This window comes from Lepidochelys kempii, chromosome 7 (genome assembly GCF_965140265.1).
Source record: "Lepidochelys kempii isolate rLepKem1 chromosome 7, rLepKem1.hap2, whole genome shotgun sequence".
NCBI classification, from domain to species: domain Eukaryota; kingdom Metazoa; phylum Chordata; order Testudines; family Cheloniidae; genus Lepidochelys; species Lepidochelys kempii.
This window is the reverse complement of record NC_133262.1, coordinates 77,060,547-77,082,725: the sequence shown is the minus strand read 5'-3', so window position 1 is coordinate 77,082,725 and position 22,179 is coordinate 77,060,547. Positions and strand designations below refer to the sequence as shown.

General features: G+C 39.2%; 1 protein-coding gene across 10 annotated transcripts in view; it reads left to right on the top strand.

Moving 5' to 3' along the window:
* The window catches only part of ANK3 (ankyrin 3), a 554,708-nt gene that overhangs the window by 326,573 nt on the left and 205,956 nt on the right, over window positions 1-22,179 (top strand). Inside the window, exon 1 of one of the 10 annotated variants that reach the window (XM_073353400.1) lies at window positions 7,198-7,236. The exons of the other annotated variants lie outside the window; for them this stretch is intronic. Coding sequence (XP_073209501.1) covers window positions 7,213-7,236 — 24 coding nt within the window. The 5' untranslated portion in view covers window positions 7,198-7,212. Of the gene's footprint in view, window positions 1-7,197; window positions 7,237-22,179 lie in introns of those variants that run through there. 10 annotated transcript variants of the gene reach the window in all.

Genomic DNA, 22,179 nt, shown 5'->3' with positions numbered 1-22,179 from the left:
AACAGTATATATTTTATGGAGGATTTTTTCTTTTTCCTCACTCTTAACTTTGTCATACAAGTTCAATTTTATTATTCCAAGTGAATTCTAATTCTGTGGGTGCTTTTTAATGGCAAGAGAATTATGTTGGCAGCATTTGTAGGACAGTGTATAAAACGTACATAATATTTGCATTATGATTAGCCTTGCAGTATTTAAACAAATAGCTTGTTCACAAGCAAACTCCTGCTTATTTTGGATGTCAATGATGTCTGTGGTTTTATAATTAGGAGGTATACTTTAAGGGCCTGATTGAAGTTAAAGCAAATCTTTCCATTGATTTCAGTGAGCATTGAATCTGGCCTTTGATGGTTAAGATTCTTCTCTGTTTCTTATAAAACTCAAAGCCATGGCCTGCATTATCCAGGTGATTTTAGATTTAAGATATTTGCAGGAAATCTCTATTGATGCAAATTATCAGCTTTTAGTTCTAAGAAAATGGTACCTGAAGTTTCACAAAGTGCTTTATCATTTACCTTTGTGGAACTCAGCACAGTCTTTGCATTTCAGGATAGTTTTGAATGCCATTAACAGTTTCCAGAAGGATGAAAATTACCTCTGTTGGAAGCTGAGTAGCTAATCATACCCACATCTCTTATGGTTTAAAATGTTTCAGGTTGCCTTTTCTATATCTTCAGCAGATATTTAAACTGTTTGTGTCTCTTGGCAAATTTTTTTTCTTTCTGCTGAATTCCGCCATGTGCTGTTTTGTTTTTAAGTTGCTTCCAAGCCAGTAACCATCAAACCTCCATCTGGTTGGGGAGCGGGGCAATGATAATATAAAGGGACAGTTCTACAATTCAGTTTAACAGAATCCTCTGTCTACATAAAATCTGCCATTTTCATGAGATTGTAACATTTTATTTTCATATCTGTTGATTGGGTGACAGCATCCAGAATCTCTCTTCATCCCATGCTATGGAAGAATGTAAATGTTAGGGGGCTTATTCCTTCACCCACTTACTTCCCTGGTCCTTCTCGCATGAACAGAGAGCAACAATACCCGAAGTTCAAACGTGCAAACAATTCGATGTTTATTGGGGTGAACTTCCAGCAAATATGATTCCAGTTTCCTTCCTTAGTATCCTCCTTCCCAGCTCTGACACCACAGAGCCTTACACCTGTGTCCCTGTTCCCATTCCTGCCCTTAGCAAAACATGATTCCAATTTCCTTACCCCCATTCCCTGTTCCCATTTCCCCCTTTAGCAAAACATGATCCCAATTTCCTCACCCCCATTCCCTGTTCCCATCTCCCCCCCCCACACACACCCACCCCCTCACTTCCTGATTGACTGCAGACTATATAGTAAAACTTGAGTTCCGCTTAGCTATACCTTAACCAATCATTTTGCTGAAATTTAACTAACCAATCCTAACATGATTATGTAACCAATTATATCCCACCACCTTAATTAGTTTACACCCAGCAAAATTAATTATACAGCAGACAGGAACAATCACAGAACCAGACAGATTATACAGACAAACAATAGCAAAGTGGGAACTATAATGACAAAACAATACAGAAGTGAGGATTTCACATCCCAACTATTGAAAGGTGAGTTCTTGCCAGACAGGATGCTATCAGACTAAGTTTCCTTTTATATTTTCTAGGCACTTCCCTTTCTCTGGAGGTGATAGGCATTATCAGGACAGGATTGTATTCCTAACAGCCCAATAGCACTTTATTTCAATGTGACTAGTTTGGAATGTGAGGATGTGACCGTTCGCTTCCCAGCTTATGGCTGCCTCTGCTGCTTAGCCAAAGGCCTTAGCCTAAGCACAGGGCCTCAGACTGTCACAGTAAGAGAAGGCTCTTACACTGGCAGACAGTGATTTTGATTCTTTCTTTTGTACCTCTATAACTAGCCAAGTGATAAGAATACACCTAAATTCTTAGAGTATAGGCCTTTACAGACAGGCCTGAATATCTATATCCTAACAGTAAATAGTTAAGCTTGTCAGAATTCAATTTTTATCTTTTTATCATTTCAACTGATAATACCAATATTTATTTTAAGCTTTTTTTCTGGTTTTTTTTTTATTTAAATTTTCACAATTGTGGGAAATTATTGGGAAGGGTCGGACAATAAAGGGAGGTCAGACAAATTCAAAAAGTTAAATTTTTATAACTGTGAAAACATAGATTGTCAACGTATGTTAAAATATACAAAGTAAATATCCTTATCTCAAATTCCAACAAGTTTTCAAGCAGCATTTTACTTATTTTGTTTATCATAAATTTTGATTGTCATCAATGGAAATATTTTTTGATTGGTTTGTGTGTGTGTGTATAGTAAAAAGAAAAGGAGTACTAGTGGCACCTTAGAGACTAACCAATTTATTTGAACGTAAGCTTTCGTGAGCTACAGCTCACTTCATTGGAAAGCTTACACTCAAATAAATTGTTTAGTCTCTAAGGTGCCACAAGTACTCCTTTTCTTTTTACGAATACAGACTAACACGGCTGTTACACTGAAACCTGTGTGTATAGTGTATATGTTTCCTGACATTTACCAATAAAAATCTAATCCCTCCACACCCATAAATAGATTTTCAAAGGCAGAAAAGAGATTTAGGGACCCAACTGCCATTTGTGTCTTTGAAAATCTCCCCCTTCATTTATCTTTTTGTCTTTTAAAGTCCACCTGATTCAACAAGGTCCTCATGCCATAATCTAAGCACATGTGCAGTACCATTGTATTCAGTGGGACTACTCACATGCTTAAAGTGAGGCATGTGTAAGCATCTTGCTGAACTGGGGCCTAAATTACATTACAAAGGGTCATGGTTTACTGTGAGATAAAACATTTCAACAATGAGGAAAACCCAAGTGCCTTCCAAACATTTGAAATACCTGCCACCTTGCGGTAACATAGGGTTTGAAGATTCTTGTTACCAATTTTAAATGGCAATTTTTTTCCTTAAAAAAATGTCCTTCTCATGAAAATATTAATTAACAACAGATTTTTCAAAAATGAATTAGAAACGATACAGAGATACTGAACACTGCAAAGATAGCGTCTACCACTAAGGCCACTTAAAAAACACTGATTTGCCACAGTAGCCTAGATGCAGAGGACTGAAACCTGCCTTATGATATATGGGCTCAGCCATGGATACTGCAGCAAGATAAATGCGTTTAAACAGACTTGGCCATATTCCTGCAACTGATTTCACGTGGACAGACCCTTGTACACATGCAAATCACCAAGACTTCTGCTGGCAGTGTCAGTTGCAGAATTGGGGGTCTTGGTGTGTGTGTAAAATATGTCTATTATATTGCTGCACACACCTGATGTCAATGGGGTTATTTCCATTTACATCTGCTAAGGGTCTGGCCCACAGTATTTATTAACTGATGTTTTTAAACTGGAAATTTGCTGCTTTTTAAAATTGACAATGTAATTGTAGGTTTTATTTTTATCATGGTAGCACCTGGGGTGGGGAGGGGGTACCATTGTGCTAGGCATGGTCCAAATGTAATACAGATAATACCTGTCCTACACGCTTTCAGTCTAGATAAAGAAGATAGACTAAAGGGTAGGACGATAAACAGAGACACAGAGAGAGAGAGTGACTTGCCCAAAGTCAAACAGCAGGATAGTAGCAGAGTTGGCTCTCCTGGTTCCCCATCCAGTGGCGTATCCACTGACCACACTGCCTCTCACTTTGCATACAAAATTGCAGCTATTCTCTTAAGCCCAATGATTTCCTTATTTGGCAAGTGGAGACATTATCTGTGTCTTTATGACAAAACTATTACCCCTTTCTTTCCCCCTTTGATCCTGTTTCTCTTGTCGTGCACAAGTGCCAGATTGTAGATTTGCATGTCAATCAGCAGCTCTTATTTGTGAGATCAGATGAAGGAACAATAGAGTAGAGATGAACAGAACAGAATGAACAGTTCTAAATCTAACCCAGATGTTAAATCTTTCTTCATCAGAGAGTGAAGGGACTGCCTCTCCTCCAAGATCATGAATAAATGCAGGGAAGCACACACAAAACTCCTGATGTTTTAGATGACTTCCCATGGCACGGGAAGTGACCTTTGCTATTGACCAGTCTGAATTTTACTCTGAGAGATCTAATTGAAGCTCTCTGAAGCAATTTTGCTTTATTGCAACTTTTAATTTCTGTAAAATAGAAGCTGAAGAATATAACAAATAGCCTTTTAGTTCAGGAAAACAACCCCTAGTACAAACAGCATAAATTTCTTATCATTAGTCATCAAAAGTAGAATAAATATAAAATTACCAGGGAGGAAGCAGGCATGTGCAGTATTCAAAACACAGAGTGTAAAATGATGTTATTGTTGCTTTTAGAAATAGTTCAAAGTAGTCTGCATTACAAAGGAAAGAGCTGATAAGCAAAATGACAAAAGCTTGTTTCAGGAGTGATTCCAAGCAACCCTAGTGCTCTAACCAGCTGATTCTACAGCTATTTTTGGTATTCTAGACATCCCGATTACACATACAGGGAATGATGGAGCCTACAAATATGGTAAACCAGCCAGGAATCCTGTGACATGGTCTGTTGCAAGCCTAATAATCTTACAACACTGACAATCACTTGCTTCTACAGTTATTATAGTTAAGGGAAGTCAAACAAGTGACCATGCTTAGTTCTTTAATAAAAACTGATCTGTACTTCCTGCCGGCAGCTATTTTTAGCTGTGATGCAGAGTCCCAAGTGTTAACTAATTGAGTCATCAGGTTTCATATCTGGTCACAGAAAATGGCAGTGGAAGAGGGAGAATGCTTCCCAGAACAAGTAAGCCATTGCAGATTCTGAAATGAAAGTAAAATCTGATTATCTAATTTATTATAATAGTACTTAATATCTTTAAGTATATGAAACAAAAAATTACAGATGAGGAAATACATTTAGTTTTATTTGTTGTACCTTGTGTCTACATTTGTTTTTGTTTTTTTTACTATAGACTGATGTGGTATTCAGATAATATCCAGAAATTTGTGTTTTCTCTATTTTATAAGAATATCCTACTCAGGATATTCTGAAGAGGATGCTTAGTACACTTCCAGAAGGAGTTTTGTACTGTTTCATGCTGTACCATAGGCCTAAAATAACCTGGATATATTTACTTCTAACATACCATCATTTTATTATTTGATATTTTTCTTCAAGGAATTTGTACAACTAAAAGAAGCAAACTCCTGCTTCTATTTTTTTCCAAGTTTTATTTATCACTACCTCTTTTTGACTGAATTGTATTTTGACAGTACAGTTTAGAAAGAGAGACTGTTAATGATGTAGGACTTCATCCTGCAAACCTATACCCACACAAATAACTCTTACTCACATGAATTGTCCCATTGACCTCAGTAGTGCTGTTTGCAGGAACAGAACTCTAGTCTATAAATTACTCAGTATAATACTGAGATTTTTAAAAAATATTGTATTTCATGCTACTCTATGTTGAAAACTTTAACACATGAGATTACAGCAAAATTTGGCATCCCTTACAAATAGTGAGGAATGTCTGACTACCTTTCAGGTAGCCCTGGTAGAATCAAGAGTAAAATATCTCTTGAAGGTCAACAATATTTAACAGGCAGCACTTCCAACAATTTATAACTCAGCAATCACCAGCATATTAGCAAAAATGTCACACACTGAAAAAAATATTGCATTGAGCTCTTTTAAATGTGTACTTTACTCCTGATCAATATCAGAGCAACCTGCCCTATGAAAAATCATCTTCATAGAAATTATGGCAATTTTTTGGTTTTCTGTTTGTTCCTTTTATTGATGAAAAGTATACTCAACTTTCAATGCAAACAATAAATACAAAGTAGATTAATAAGAACTTTGTTTTGTTAAAGCAGTTTCTTAAAGGAAGAGACCTGGTTAGATTAAGATATTTTATCTGTTTATTGTGCAATAGTAAACTATATTTTTAATGTCAGGCATGTAATAAGGTTGAAAGTTTTGTTTACAGTCCTGTCTTTTTAAAGACACTACTATAAATCTTTAGAATAAGGAATTTATCTTTTGAAGAAATAACGTCAAAACCTTGTTCATCCATTTTAATACTGTATGGTGTAATATTGTTTTTAGGTACTAGTAAACCTCTTCATTCTGGAATGAAACTGCTGCCTGTTAATTGCTCAGCTCCCTTTGTTTCCAGTGTGGCTATTTTTATGTTATAATATGAGAAACTCATTTAATTTACTTGGAATAACAGCAATCAGATTCCCAGAATTTATTTAAATGATCTTAAGTTTTGAAGGAAAGTTAAGAGTTCCCAAGAAAACAGATGCACTGACAAGTCAAGAAATGCTTAATAACTAATTTTCCAGCATTTGTTGTATAAAGTAAAAAAAAAAAAAAATCCATGCTTATTTAGCTCAAGTATAGAAACAGAATATACAGCTTTTAAGGGTCCTTTGTGAAGGAAACTTACTTCTGTGAGCAAATTCATAATCTTAACTGCTTTTTAAAAACTGTTTCTAATTGCCCTCCTACTTGTGGACACTCTTGCTTTACATTTTCTTGTGTTAAGGAGAACCCTAATATAATACAAATTTTAAAAGTGAAAAAAAAGTGTACTAAACTCTAATATTTCACTTCTGCTGCATTAATACTATTTATGTTTAAGAACTCCAACGCAGGGTTTAAATGTTAGCAACATACTTCTGTGTGAATTACTGATGAAAATGTCTGGCATATTTCCTAATAGTTCTCACATTACTACAAACATGTGTGTGATATACACAGTAATGCAGAATGCAATTACCAAAATATGCATAAGATTTCAAAAGCAAAAAAAAGCATATCAAATGTTATTTTGAGGTTTGATAATTACAAAGAGCGCATGTTAGACCATCTTGTTTCTTTTTTCATAGTACAATGAATCATTGCAAGCACCATATCTAAGCATGGATACTTTGGAAGTTAGTGCAGTCCTGCTACATTTTGTGCAATGTGTGTAGGTGCCTAGGCTGAGGTTAAAATCACTATGCCCTAGAGCACTGGCTTTGGAAGTGTGCTGACCCACTGCATATTCTGCATGATCATTGTCACAACAGAATGGCATTTACTGTTGTTAGCCAATGCTTTGTTAGCAGCTGAGTAGAAACTAGTCTTTCTGTTGGTATATGATATGATGGTTTAAGCAGAAGATCTAGTTAACTGAGATGGACTGAACTATGGAAAAGATCTGTGCAGAAAGGGTATAGTAATTTTTTTTCTTAATTCTGCTTCTAGAAATGCTATTCATTATAGGTTCTGATTCTCATTCCCTACATATCTGAATCTCCCACAGGCTGCAATGGATGTTTTGGTTGTACTGGGAAAATAGGATCTAGTAGTCCATAGCTTGTAGATTTGCTATTTCAGAAGTGATGTTTTTGATTATTGTTACTTTACTGCTGACTTGTCCTATACACATCATCAAATGCTAAGGGGAGCTACTACTACTAAAATATGGATGATAGGTAACATTGTCAGCTATTCAGAGCTCACTACTGGAAATGTAGAATAACCTGATCTTCAGTCAAACCATTAAACAAAAAATTAGTTTTCCACTTTGTTGTATTGTGCTAAAACATAAGTAAAGAAGTTGAACTATTTAGTCTAATTTGATGACATTGATCATTAAAAGTAATTTTTATTCTCTTAAAAACCAATGATGTTGAAATATTTGCTTGGTATATTTCATTCTAGGATTCAGAAATGCAGTCTAGTATTTTCCAGATAAGAATGAAACAGATCAAATCAGTTTGAAACTCCAGATAACAAACCTGATTAAGGTTGCAAACAGTTACGGAAACAAAATTGAGACTGAGATTTTCAAAAGATCCTCCAAAGGGACACCCTTAGGGTCTTGTAAAAACCCCATTCTAAATTGTTGTGGTCATATAGCAACCTTTGAAAGCCAGGAGAATTTTAGTTTAGTTCTATACTGAAAAGTGACTATGTGAAAATTCACCTTCTTGCTCAACATATCTGTTCTTTACATTCAGTGATGTTCACTTCAGTGGCAAAAATTAGCTTGTATTGTTTTCCTTCTTTTTCTACTCCTGTGGGAATTCTGCACCACTTCGCAATGCAGAATTTGCCTAGAATTAATGTTTCGCACAGAGTTTCATCCCCTCCCCTTGCCCCCACTCCCGAATTCATGCTACAGAGCTGCTGGCCACCACAGGAGGCCACTGGACCCAGTAGTGCTTCCTATGCCTGCTGAGCAGATCAGATCCACAGTTTCCATAGTCTTGGCATCTTTCTCTAGTCCTGAGGAGTGAATAAGCTCCATGGCTTCCCCAGCATCAGTCTCTCTCATATAAACTGTGAAGGTTACTCAGGCTAGAGGCTCCCTTTGCCGAGGTATGCAGGAGTCCGAGGTCAGGTGGAGATCCCTGCCCATGGCAGGGTTTGTAAATTCCACCTGAGGTCCCCATGGAGTATATAAATTCTGTAAGATTCCTATGCTGTATGAGCAAAGTTTTTAAAAAATGTAGTCAGTAACTTTAAAATTAAATCCTCAGTGACATCAGTCTTATTTGTGGACATAATTGGATAATAATAATAAAGTAACTCCTCACTTAACATTGTAGTTATGTTCCTGAAAAATGCAACATTAAGTGAAATGATGTTAAACAAATCCAATTTTCCCATAAGATTTAATGTAAATGCGGGGGGTTAGGTTCCAAGGAAATTTTTTGGGGGCAGACAAAAGGCATTATGTGCTGTACAGTACAGTACAGTACTGTGGTTGGGAAGGGCCCCTGGCTTACCCCACACAGGCACAGCCCACTGCAGGCAAGAACACTAGGAAGCACCTTAGCAGCAGCAGTGGCAGCTTACCCGGAGAAGAAGAGGCGCCAACTTTGCTGGGGGATGCTCCAGGCCCGCCTCTTCCCATCCCCACTCCATGCCCACCTCTTCCCACTCCCACTCCACCTCCTCTCTGGAGCACATCACATCCCCGCTCCTTCCCCGCCCCCAGAAGGTCCTAAGCGCTGCCAAACAGCTGTTTGGCAGGCTTAGGACTTTCTGGGAGGGAGGGGAAGAGTGGAGATGCGGCACTTCTTCACTCCTGCCCATCCCTCCCAGAAAGTCCTAAGTCCCAGAAAGTCGCTGTTTGGCGGCGCTTAGGACTTTCTGGGAGGGAGGCGGATGAGTGGAGACGCAATGCTTCCCTGCTCCCCCCCCTCCCTCCCAGAAAGTCCTAAACGCTGCCAAACAGCTGTTTGGTGGTGGGGGAAGTGCTGGGAGGGAGGGGGAAGAGGCAGAGAAGAGGAACTTGTGCAATACTCTCTCGTAAAATTGCTGCTCTTCCACAAAATCTTACATGCAGCATACAGAGCAGGCAGCCAAACGACGTTATAAGGGAGCATTGCACAACTTTAAATGAGCATGTTCCCTAATTGAGCAGTGATGTAACTTTGAAACAATGTTAAGTTGGAGGATGTTAAGTTAGGAGTTAGTGTAGTGTCTTTCTCCAATATAGCACTTTTCATCAGCCTTATTTGTTATTTTTTGGCCTAAGCTGTTTGTGAGACAGAGTCCAGAAGATTTCAAGAAACTCCTACAAAAAACAAACAACAACAAAAAACAGAAATACCTAAGTGCCTCTATCTCTTTTTCAGACTCCTATCTCATTAATGCTTTGTCCAATTACTTTCCAATGATCTTAAGCAATTCTGTTCTGATAGAAGACCACACACAAGTACTTTCAGGCAGAATTATTTTTATTGATAAAGTTAGAGTTTGGTGAATGGAGTCAAAATCAGGCATCTAATGGAAAGTTAGAAACAGCTTTAACACTTTTCAGAGGGGTAGCCGTGTTAGTCTGTATCAGTAAAAACAACGAGAAGTCCTTGTGGCACCTTAGAGACTAACAAATTTATTTGGGCATAAGCTTTTGTGGGTGATAACCCACTTCATCAGATGCACGGAGTGGAAAATACAGTAAGCAGGTATAAATATACAGAATATGAAAAGATGGGAATTACCTTACCAAGTGGCAGGTCAGTGCTAACGAGGTCAATTCAATTAGGGTGAATGTGGCCCATTCCCAACAGTTGACAAGAAGGGGTGATTATCAACGGAGGGAAATTTATTTTTTGTAGTGACCCAGCCAATCCTAGTCTTTATTCAGGCCTAATTTGATGGTGTCAAATTTGCAAATTAATTCCAGTTCTGCAGTTTCTCACTGAAGTCTGTTTTTGAAGGTTTTTTTGTTGAAGAATGGTGACTTTTAAGTCTGTTATTGAGTGTCCAGAGAGCTGAAGTGCTTTCCTACTGGTTTTTGAATGTTACAGTTCTTGATGTCTGATTTGTGTCCATTTATTCTGTTGCGTAGAGACTGTCCGGTTTGGCCAATGTCCATGGCAGAGGGGCATTGCTTGCACATGATGGCATATATCACACTGGTAGATGTGCAGGTGAATGAGCCTGTGATGGTGTGGCTGATGTGGTTAGGTCCTATGATAGTGTCCCTTGAATAGATATGCAGACAGAGTTGGCAACGGGGTTTGTTGCAGGGGTTGGTTCCTGGCTTAGTGTTTCTGTTGTGTGGTGTGTAGCTGCTGGTGAGTATTTGTTTCAGGTTGGGGGGCTGTCTGTAAGCGAGGACTGGCCTGTCTCCGAAGATCTGTGAGAGTGAGGGATTGTCCTTCAGGATTGTAGATCCTTGATGATGCGCTGGAGAGGTTTCAGTTGGGGGCTGTGGGTGATGGCTAGTCAAAAACAGACTTCACCGAGAAACTGCAGAACTGGAATTAATTTGTTAGTCTCTAAGGTGCCTCAAGGACTCCTCATTGTTTTTAGCTTTAACACTAGAGTTGCTACCATGGCTTCGTGATCTCCTGTATTGTAAACTCTCATATATTTTGCTTACTGCAATATGTTTAGGGAATTCATATGTATGTTATGCTTGCATTTACATTCAGTTCACTATACTTATTACCAACACCTTCCACTTAATCCAGACTGACCTGGAACAAGTTTATGTATTTGTTTGAAAGTGCTGATTCTGAGTGAATAAACTGTGTCTGTTTAAAACATACTATGGAATCTTGCAAATATTTTTTATATATCATCTCCCATTCAGTTGGAATGCTTGTACCTAGTGTTATGTGTTAGGTGGGAAAAAAAACCATCCATGGGTTTTGCCGGCATAAACTTTGAGATTTTTTCCCCCAAGAAAATAGACTCTAATTCTTGTTTCTGAAATGAGATACATACACTAGGGTTCACTGGCAGGGAGATGGAGTAGATGATCAAATCCATGTCTAGATTCTGTGATCTGTAGAATGTGACTTTGACGCTGAAATGATGGAATATAACTTGAAGTTTGATCTTGGGCTGCACTGAAATTATCTCTACATTGTATTATTACAGCTTATCAGGTAGTCCGTTTCTGAGAGAAAGACTGCAGGGAATATATCAATACCATCCCCTGGTGTTTAACACATTAGAGAGCGTTGTTATCTTGAGGTGAATATAAACCTCAGAAGAAACACTTCTAAGCAGACCCTGTTTACCTCTATCTCTTTGTGACTGCTGTAACAGTAATGAAGGCAAGTGATTTATTTTATACTGAGGAGTGAATGATGGAAATATTTTAGCTGTACATAAAAATCACGACAGAGTCAAGACTGCTGTATCAAGAGAATACCCTTCCTGGAGTTTAGAATGAACTTCAGAAATGCCATGTTGTCAACATAGGAATATGAAGCTCATGTCTGTTGTCTTCCTTCTGTATCAGATAATTTTAATTGATGATACTTTCTATTTTCCTTGAATCAATACATAATCAAGTGCTCAATTCTGCTACACTTACATTTAATAATAATATCTTATTCCTTGAGTAATACAACTGATGTCAATGACATTGTGCAATGTGAATTTGCCCTGAATTATCTCACTACTGAACCTTGTCTCTTCACACAAAGATCTCTGATAGGATGGTTATGGAAGTTTGCACTACAAATCATCTCTGTAGTACTGTGATTTCTCCTTCCACAAAAGTAACTTTTCTCATTCAGTGTTAATGTACATACAGGAAGTTGTATACTGAATGTTGATCAGAAAGGTATCAGCTTTGTAGTGTTCTGAAATTAGGAATTATTTTAGCTGTTCCTAGCTCAATACACAACACAATGTTCACAGCAGCAGACGTTTTCCCATAACTAACACAACAAATTGTTCTCTGCTTCAGTGCTATCTGTATGCAAGCAAATGCAGAGTTATTTGATAGATCCAGCTGAACTCAGTGGGTGGGATCAGGCGCCAACCACTGTGAACATTCTTTGTTGTGTTGTCAGGTGCACATTTATATGGTTTTGTCATCACTCTGGTTAAATCACTAATTATTTGATGTTAGTTTCCTTAGTATCCATCATGACATGTAAATAACACAGGATAATAGCTTAGAGCAGTGGTTTTCAAACTTTTTTTCTGGCGACCTGGTTAAAGAAAATTGTTGATGTCCACGACCCAGCAGAGCTGGGGATGAGGGCTTTGGGGTGTGGAAGAGCTCAGGGCTGGGGCAGAGGGTTGGGGTGAGGGGGTAAGGGCTGGAAGCGGCCAATGGAAGTGTGGAGCTAGTGCTCGGGGTGGGGGCAGTATGCAGAGCCCCATTCCCTCCACCCACCCGCCTAGGAGTGAGACCTGCTGCTGGCTGCTTCTGGGGCGCAGCGCGGTATCAGAACAGGTAGGGACTAGCCTGCCTTAGGTGGGCAGCACTGCTAATGGGACATTTAATGGAGCCACCGCAACACAGTGCCCCAAAGGTAGAAATGGACATTAGATGACAAATTCCCATTGATAGGCAGTGACTTTCAATGGGAGTTAAGTGTCTGACTGCCATTTATACCTTTGACAACCTTCCCTTAGGACACAGAACTGACAGGCCAGCAACAGTTTTTAATTTCTCACCTGTGTTTAAATTTTTGAGAGAACGTGTCATTCAAACTTTTTATTAGACAAAGGGTCAGAATACTCATAACTCATGTGACTCACTAGATTTGCATTCTGTTTTAAAAGGGCAGCTTTCTAAAATCTCAACAACAGTTGAACCTGAAAAGAATGCACTGTAGCCAGGCAAGAGTTTGCAGTGTTAGGTAAAACAGCAAAACAATGATTTCCAACCTGCTGAAGATAAAAGGAGCATTAAGTAGCCTTTGTAACAAGTTTTGAAATTTTCTTGTATTTACCAGCTATGGCATTTTAGAGTCCTTTATAGCCGTCTAACTGGAAAGTACAGAATTTTCAGTGATCTCTGTGAGTACACACTATCAGTATTATGCTGAGGATGTCAAAAATGGACCAAACAGGTAATGGTTTGCCAGTGCAACTGATGTTGACAATGAGATATCCCAAGTCAGCACTTTAGACACTTATTTGTCAGTGTGGTCTAGGAAGAAAGGGGATTTCTGTATGCACTTGGAGGATTAATTTTTGTCAAATTATCATTTTGACAGGATTTTTGGAATTGAGAAACTGAATCTGAAAGGCTGCAGGAATGTTTCTTTCAAAATTCTCCTCAGTTTGCTTAGTTGTAAATTAATGTTACGAGATGTTTTAGTCTTTGAGCTTATAGATTCAGGTAGCACTGACACAGAGGTATGTAAATGTATGATAATTTATTTATCATCGAAGACAGAAGAGGTCTGCAAGCCAGATGTCGGGGGTGCACTTAAGGATAGATCCAGATGCAATGGCAGAAGAAATGTATAGTTAAGCTGCAACCAGGAGGGAGAGTCTCCCGGAGTCCCAAAGCAATTTATTTATTTATTTGTGAGCAATGGATCACAGTTTATATAAAATAAAAAAGTTCTGGCAGCCTATAGGGACATGTTCATGAGAGCGTAATATTGTGGCCCCTTTATCATATGAGCGATAGAGACATGACCAGTGCAGAAAGACCATGATTGAGTTGTTTAACAGGGAAAAGTCTTAGGCGATTTTTTTTTGGCTCTTGGCAAAACATTTCCCCATTATGTAATCATATTCAAAACATCTGTCTTTTCCTACTTGAGCAGGCATATATTAGGAATGAAAATCTTTTTGTTTTGTTTTTGGTTTTTTTGGTTACATTTATGGTTTGGATCACAGAAGGAGCTCTCTGAAGGATAGTTAGCAGAAGGACACAAGATAGCAGTTGGCCTCAGGCTAGCCTGTTTTTATCAGAAAAGCCACAGAATTCTTATGGATGGTTTATTTTCTGTTGTCCAAGCCTGGCTGTTAACTGGCCTGCATAATTCAATGATTGCAAATTATTGGAAGAAAGCTTCCTGCACCCTGATCAAAGCTGTGTAACATGCTTACTGGAAGGAAATTCATGAGTTAACATGGAGACAAAACATGAGCATAGATAATTTCCAGTTAAGTTAATGGATCTGTAGACCTTCAGCTCTTCTAAGGCTTTGGCCTATTGTTAAGAAAAGTGCCTTTTGCTGCAATAGGATTACCTTCACCATCAAAACATGCGCAACTGCTGTAATTTGTTCTCACAGATTTCCTCATGCTGCTGCAAGACTGGCTTAGTTAGAAGAGATTTGAAATGAAAACAACATACATTCATCCACTGAAATTAGGTCATTCTCTGTCTTCTTCCCCAACTCCCAACAAATGTTAGACATGGTCAGCAACTTTCTCTTGGTGACTCAAGCCAGAATGCATCCTACTCCAGCCCTGCTCATAGTTTCTCTTCCCAACAACTACTGTTAACGATGGAGTGAAAAACAAAACCCTGCTCTCAAAATGATAAATACCATATTTTTAATAACAAATACTGTAAATAGAGTAAAAAGCAAACAAAGCCGAGCATACTAAAAGTACCAATAATACAACAGGGAGCCTTAGCACAGTGAACATATTGGCTTTGCACTTTCAGTCCTTTGACAATAATAATGATTACTCAGTTTTCTGGTAGGATCCTTGCCACCTCCAGAACTAGAAGCTGGGTTGACAAATGACCCAATATTTACTAGCAATCACTTTCAGACAGATTTTGATACCTCTTAGAGTTTAAGACCAGATGGGACCACTAGATCATTTAATCTGACCTCCTGTATATCGCAGGTTACTAAATTTCATTCAGTTATCCCTGTATAGAGCTCAATAACTTGGGCTTGACTAAAGCATAACTTGCATTTGGCTAATGTTTCCTCACTTTGAGTAGTATCTTACTTCAGTGCGATGACTTGAGGAGGCTGCCAACCTTTATTTGATATTGCAGTTTTACCTTGTAAGATCAGGATCTAAGATACTATGAAAGGGAGTAAGGGTGTCAGAATCTGTTCTTTTAATACATTTTTTAACTCAGGAAATCCCCTCCCCAAACAAACAAACAAACAAACACAATTGGAAATGTAGAATCTGAAAAGGCAAATTTGCATTATCATACTTTGAAATCATTACCTTTTTTTAGTATTTAAATGTGTCAAACAGAGCCATTTAGTTTTGGTAGTTCAATGGCATATTACCAATGTGAGTATGGCAGATATATCTTTTGTGTACAGTATGCTGATGTATTGTTTTGTCCAATTTATGGACAAAAAATGCAATTGACAATTTTATGCTTTATAGTATAGAACAGTCACAGTCAGTTTGGATTTGTGCCAGTTTTAATGCTATCTTTGCATTAAGATTGCTTGTAGAAAATTATAGAGAAAAAAGGATTTTGAGAAGGCTTATGACCATGTTCCGAGAGAAATCATCTGGTGGTGTGTGAGAATACCCGAAGACTATATTATACTCAGCCAGGACATCTAGGAAGGTGCTGATACCGCAGTCAGAGGGCCCTGTGGAGAAAGGAACAGTTTCTAGTAAAAGTCTGAGTGCATCAAAGCTTGTCACTCAGCCCTCTTTGATCATATTGGTGCTCAATGCACTTACAGAAAACATTAGTTTGAAATCCAGAAGTAGATCCTTTCCTCCCAAAGATGCATAATATTTTAATTCTGGAAGGGACAGATCTTAAGTATAAAGATCTTAAGTATAAAGTGACTAGTAATGGAAAGTCTGTTCAAATGATAATCTATATCTATAAGATTTATGAGTATGTTATGAGTAATGTTATTTATGTGTGAACAACTACTAACTCTATGGGTATGTCCACTCTGCAATTAGACACCCACGGCTGGCCCCTGACAGCTCGGGCTAAGGGGCTGTTTAACTGCCAGCCTGAGACGAAATGTCTACACCACAATTAAACAACCCAGCACCCCATGCTCCGCAAGCCTGAGTCGGCTGGCACGGGCCAGCCATGGCTTTTTAATTGCAGTGTAAACATATCCTATGTATGGCAAGACCATTTCCGGGATGCTGGTAGCAAAATCCCAGTGCAGATGCAGAGAGGCAATAGTTTGTATAAGAGGGGAACACAACAATATGTATTTTAAGCCTTATGGGAGATAAAATAAGGGTTCTGTGCAATAGCAGAGTGATTGCATTCCCAGTGGCCAGCTACACAAGCATCTAGAATGCAGTATGCTTTGATATGTGTCTTAAACCTAGTATTCTCTTGACATTTGATAAGACACTGGAAAATCAAAAGTCAATTTTCTTCCTTATTTTCGTACTGGAAATAAAAGATAAAACTGAAAATGGCTATAAATAGATTTCTAGACTGTAGATTACCTTGTAGCAATGTTGAGGTATGAATAATTAAGGTTTGTAAAGATCTATTAATGATCTTTCAATGAAAGATGCTATGAGGCTGACTTCTGCATGGAGCTACCCCTTCAAATTATTTAGAAACCTTAGCTCCAGCAAAATGTGGGAGTATGTACATTAAGCACATTGACCTGGTGAAAGAACATTGCATCTGTGTTCTGGGATGTGCACTGGCTACAAGGTGATTTCCACGTGAAGTTTGTTGTGGATTCCGATCTATAAAACTTTAAATAGTTTGAGTCCCAGCTACCTGAGACTGTGACTCTACCCAGGTGATACTGTGCTGAACACCCAAGTTGTTCAAACAAAAAGCTCTCTCTCTCCTCCCATTTCAACAGAATAGGGCTGATGACAGGACATTCTTCATGAGGTGTCCTTGGCATCACTTCCCTACATCTGCAATACATGTGCACTGGAGCTGGTTGAAAATCAGAATTTCCAACCCATGGGAAGTTTCGATATTTCATAAATTTCTGAATTGAGTTAAAAATTTAAAATATCAGTATTTCCTACAGAACAGAAAGTTTGGAAAAATGTATATTAAGAAATATTCAAACATTTAATTTCAACTTTTTCAAACAAATTTAAACATTTAATTTTGGGTTGGCTTGACATGAATCTGTATCCCCCTGTATGGCTTTGATATCTCATGGGGGCTGTAGTTCAGATGCCTCATGGACCCATACTCCTATATGGTCTGGGTTCCCATTAGAACTACATCACCCATGACTCACTAGGTGGTTCAACCAGAGATGAGATCACAGTGCACCATGGGAGATGTAGTCCAGTCATGAAATGTTGAAATTCAGTTCAACAAAACAATATTTCAATTTGATTTGACTCAACCCAGGATGAAATATTTAATTTGTAATTTCCCAATGGAAAATTAAAAAAAATTCTGCACATTTAAATTTTTTCTGCGAGAGATTTAGATTTTGTGGGAGATTAATTGTCTGCTGAAAAAACATTTTTATGGAAAATTCCTGACTGGCAGTGTAACACACACACACATATCTTGGTCAACTGTTAGTGACCTTAATGATGTGCTGCTGCAAGATTCACTTGTTTTCCCTGGAGAGAAGAAGGGGCTGGAATGGAGTCTGCTTCCAGGTTGAGAAAATTGCTAGGAGGTCCATCTTTTTGTGGCTGATTTAACATGTTTTGCATAAAGTATTTTTTGCCTGTTCTGTGCAGAGAATCTTATCGGTGCAACTGAAATAACAGTGAAGTACGATGGCTTAAAGTAATTCTAAAATTGTTTGCAGAATGCCTCCACCCACAGAGGGGGACAACAATCAGATGTACAAGAGCCGGAGGCATAGTGGAAATAAAAACTAGCTTGTGGCAATATGCTGGATGGGGGAACTGTGTCATATGGGAGAGAATTAGAAGTACTATGGGAAAACCTAGGCTAAGAAGGGATTTTACCTTAGATTTTTCATTATCTAAACAAGCCTACATACCTGAAGTTGGTTTGCTGCCTATGACTGTGGAATGCAGAGACATGGTGTGTGTTTCCTGAGATTGGCACCTGTGGGCTGGACCACATTGTTAGGAGCTCTTCATTACTCTATCTTCAATTTAATTTGTTTTGTTGCAGTTCTTCAATCCTGGATTTTTGGAAAGGGACTCAGTAATTTTTATGTAGGCCTTTACTTTGATTATGCTGAGTGTTTGCAAATGTTGGATATACTCAATGGTATACTGTTTGCCTGGTTAAAGAGAAAAGGCCTGTGGGCCTTTGGGGGTAGCAGGGGAGAGAAGTTAGTTGGGTCACTTTGTAAGGTAAAAAAGGGCTTAGTACAATTTTCTGCCTCTCTGTGAGGCAGAAGTAATACCTAAATCCAAGTGGCTGGAAGCTGGGAGGATATTGTTAAAAGACAGCTCACCTAGAGAGCTGGGAATGGACTACGATTTTCAAACAGGTTGGGTCCCTTTCGTTTTTCTATTTTACTTTATTGGTGGCTTCTATTTATAAGTGAGGTTGAAATATATGGCGAAAAAGCCAGAAGTCCTATTGAACTTGCTACATGACTGTACAATCCCAAATAAACAGCCAGTGTCCTGAACTTGAAAATATTGCAGCAAGTCTTTGCTCAAGTACACTGTGCCCCAAAAGGGGTAACTCATAACACAGCCTTAGGACTTGGGAGCATTAGCCAAGGACACAAGGAAACACTTTTGCTGTTCTCATTGCATGCAGTCACGTTATTTCCTAGCTACCAAAATATGGCATGTAATTCTGCATGCTAGCTTACATCAGCTTCAGGTAACTGGAAGCCATTAAAAAGGAAAACTGGAAGTGGCAACTCACATACCCCATTACAAAGCGCTCATGTTACCTCCTGAGTAGACAGAAGAATATGTGTCATCATTTCTTGCTTATGTAGAAGAAAATGTATATGGGTCCATCTTGATTTAATATCAACCTCACAGGACAAAATGGTGTTTAACTAATGAAGTTAGTTGGAAATGTCTTTTTCTTACACCCAATCTTGGGACAAGCAGCTCTATAGCAAAATCTGAAAAGCAGTTTTTGAGTGGGGAGTTGCTGGGGTGGGCATTACATTTCTGCTATATGTTCCAGTAAGCAGTTTGTTTGTATGCATCTCAATAATACCTAGACTAACTTTGTCCAAACAGGATGCCTTTTTGTAGATCATCGTGCTATGGGTTCAGCATAAAGGTTTACTTCCCTGACAGTTGAGGGTTTCAGTATTTTCAGGAGAGGCCTTTGAAAAGACATATGTCACCCTATCTACATTATACCGTTGGGTCAAATGTTAACATATATACCTTCTTTCCCCTTCCCCTTCCCCTCTCCTTCCCTCTTCTATTGCCCGAACATTTAAAATGAGTGGGGAAGGGGTGAAATGAAACTTTAAAAAAAAATAAAATGCAACGTTTCTCATCTGGCTGGAATTAATCCAGTTGGCTGGACCTGATTTTGCACACCATGCTTTCCTGAAGGCTCCCCTCCCCCAAGAAGCAGCTGTAAACAGCTGATGGTAATTATCATCCACCTGCTGACAATGCCAAATAGATATCCCATTAAACTGTGACAAAAAGGGCTCCCAGACTACTAAGTACATCCTCATACCTTTGGTCACCCTGGTAGAATGCTGATCTGTAATAATCTGCATTGCACAGCTCAAATGCTCTACTAAATGAAATTGCTTTACTGCTACTTTATTTGTGGCTATTTTCAAAAGAGTGTAGTTCGGTGTATGAGACTGTATAAATTGTAAATGGAACTCAGTTTTGATAGATCCTAATTAAACACTGAAATCTTCAGCTGCTTTATTAGGATTGCTTAAGATAACTTAGTATGTAATGTTCAACATGCCATGCTTGGAAAAAACAAAGTAAACTAGTGCCCAGTAGGTTCCACTTTTAACATACCGTCACAAAATGCAGTACCAAATGCAAATAACTCAAAAGCCACTGAAGAACAGACCATGGCTAATGTTTTGTCATAGAAAAGCTGACCTTGACATGAATTCTTTTGGAACAGAAATCATATCAATACAAGTACTAATACAAGTATAAACTAGTACAAGTACAAGAAAAGAAAGTAGACTTCACAGTGTATATTATTGTGCTGCTGTTATGCCTTAGAGTGCCTACTTCTGAACATCAGTGCTATTGTAAACAGAGGGGCTTAAAAGGCAGTGTTTAGATATGAGGTGAGGCTGAGTTTGCACTGATGTTCAGATTTGGTTTCAAAGGCGTCAGATCTTGCAAGATTGTTCCATGATGACAGAAATCTCACACGATCATCCATTCTCTCAAGATTTTGTCAGTGGCCAAACCCCTGTTTTCAAAACCAGAATGATGAGTTCACTTCTGGAGATTGAAATTCCACACAAATGCACACCTGAAATGCAAATGGATTTGCATTAGAGATTCTAGTTTTGGCTCATGCTGCATATTCTAAAGATGTAAATGCAAGAGAAAGCTGCAGGTCAGTTAAATCAATAGGATTTTATTAACTTAAATACCTTTGGCTGTAATTTAGCCAATTTGGCTTGGCCAGTGGTGTGTGTTGGGGGTTTTGTGAATTCACCTCATCCCACTGTAAAATTCTTGCATTACTTTCAGGAAGTTTTCTACAAATACAGTAGATTTGCCTGTGTGCTTGCATTGGAATTGACAGTCGACTAGTTCATGTAATAGAAGATTTTAGATCTCCATATTGTGATAGATGATAGTGTTACATTGTTTTTGTGCCGTACTGGGAAGCCATTGCTCTGAAAAATACATCATGATAGCAGGGCATATGTTTGAAAAAGTCTTAAGATTTTAATATTAATACTTGTATTATTCACTTCAGCATTTTCAATAAATTAACAATATTAATCGTTGCAAAAATGTGGCATACCTGTTACATTCCTAATGGATCTCTTAAGCTGTTTGACTTAAATCTTTATATTGTATATCTGTTTAGGAATGTTTAGGAAATACACTAACATTTCCACTTAGTTTGTAGACAAAAAGGGGGCCCAATTCTCATTTAGTCTAAGGCCCTCTACACCATTCTGGAAATGTAAAGAGCTTTACAACGAGTGCCAATGGCCACCTGAGAATATCCTGTGTGCAGGAGGTAGGGTTGCCAACCTTCCTGGTTTCACTGGGAGTCTCCCGGAATCAGGCTCTATCTTCCAGAGGTACTGCAGCCAAACAAGGAGATTTTGTGCATGAACAGTCCAGCAGCGTAGCAGGGCTAAGGCAGGCTTCCTACCTGCCCTGGCTCCGCGCCGCTCTCAGAAGCGGCCAACATGTCCCTATGGCCCCGGGAGGAGTAGCGGGTCTCTGCACACTGCCTCTACCCTGAGCACAGACTCCGCAGCTCCCATTGGCCAGGAACTGTGGCCAATGGGAGTTGCAGGTATGGTGCCTGTGGGCAGAGCCAGTGCACGGAGACCCCTTTGTCCCCACGCCTAGGAGCCTCTGCCAGAAGGATGTGCCAGTCACTTTCGGGAGCTGCCCGAGGTAAGCGCCCCCCTCCTACTCCCTCTCAGAGCCCAACCCCTCACCCCCTCCTGCATCCAAACTCCCTCTCAGAGCCCACACCCTTTCCTGCACCCCAACCCCCTGCGCCCTGTGGATCCACCTCTCACACTCTGAATCCCTCGGCCCCAGCCCAGAGCCTGACCCCCCACGGCACCTTAATCCCCTACCCCAGCCCAGTGAAAGTGAGTGAGGGTGGGGGAGAGTGAGCGATGGAGGGAGCGGAAGTGCAGGACCTCAGAGAAGGAGCAGGGCAGGGGCAGGCCTTGGGGAGGGGGTGGGTCGGGGAGGGTTGGGTAAGGCAATGGTATTTCAGTTTGTGCAGTTAGACAGTTGGCAACCGTAGCAGAAGGCCTCTCAAGCCAGGGTAGGGCTGGCATTAAGGTTCTCTGCATGAGCCTTTTCTTAGTCCCCAACACAGAGGGGATATCAGAGCACATTGCACTACAAATGGAGAACAGGCACAGAAAGATGAA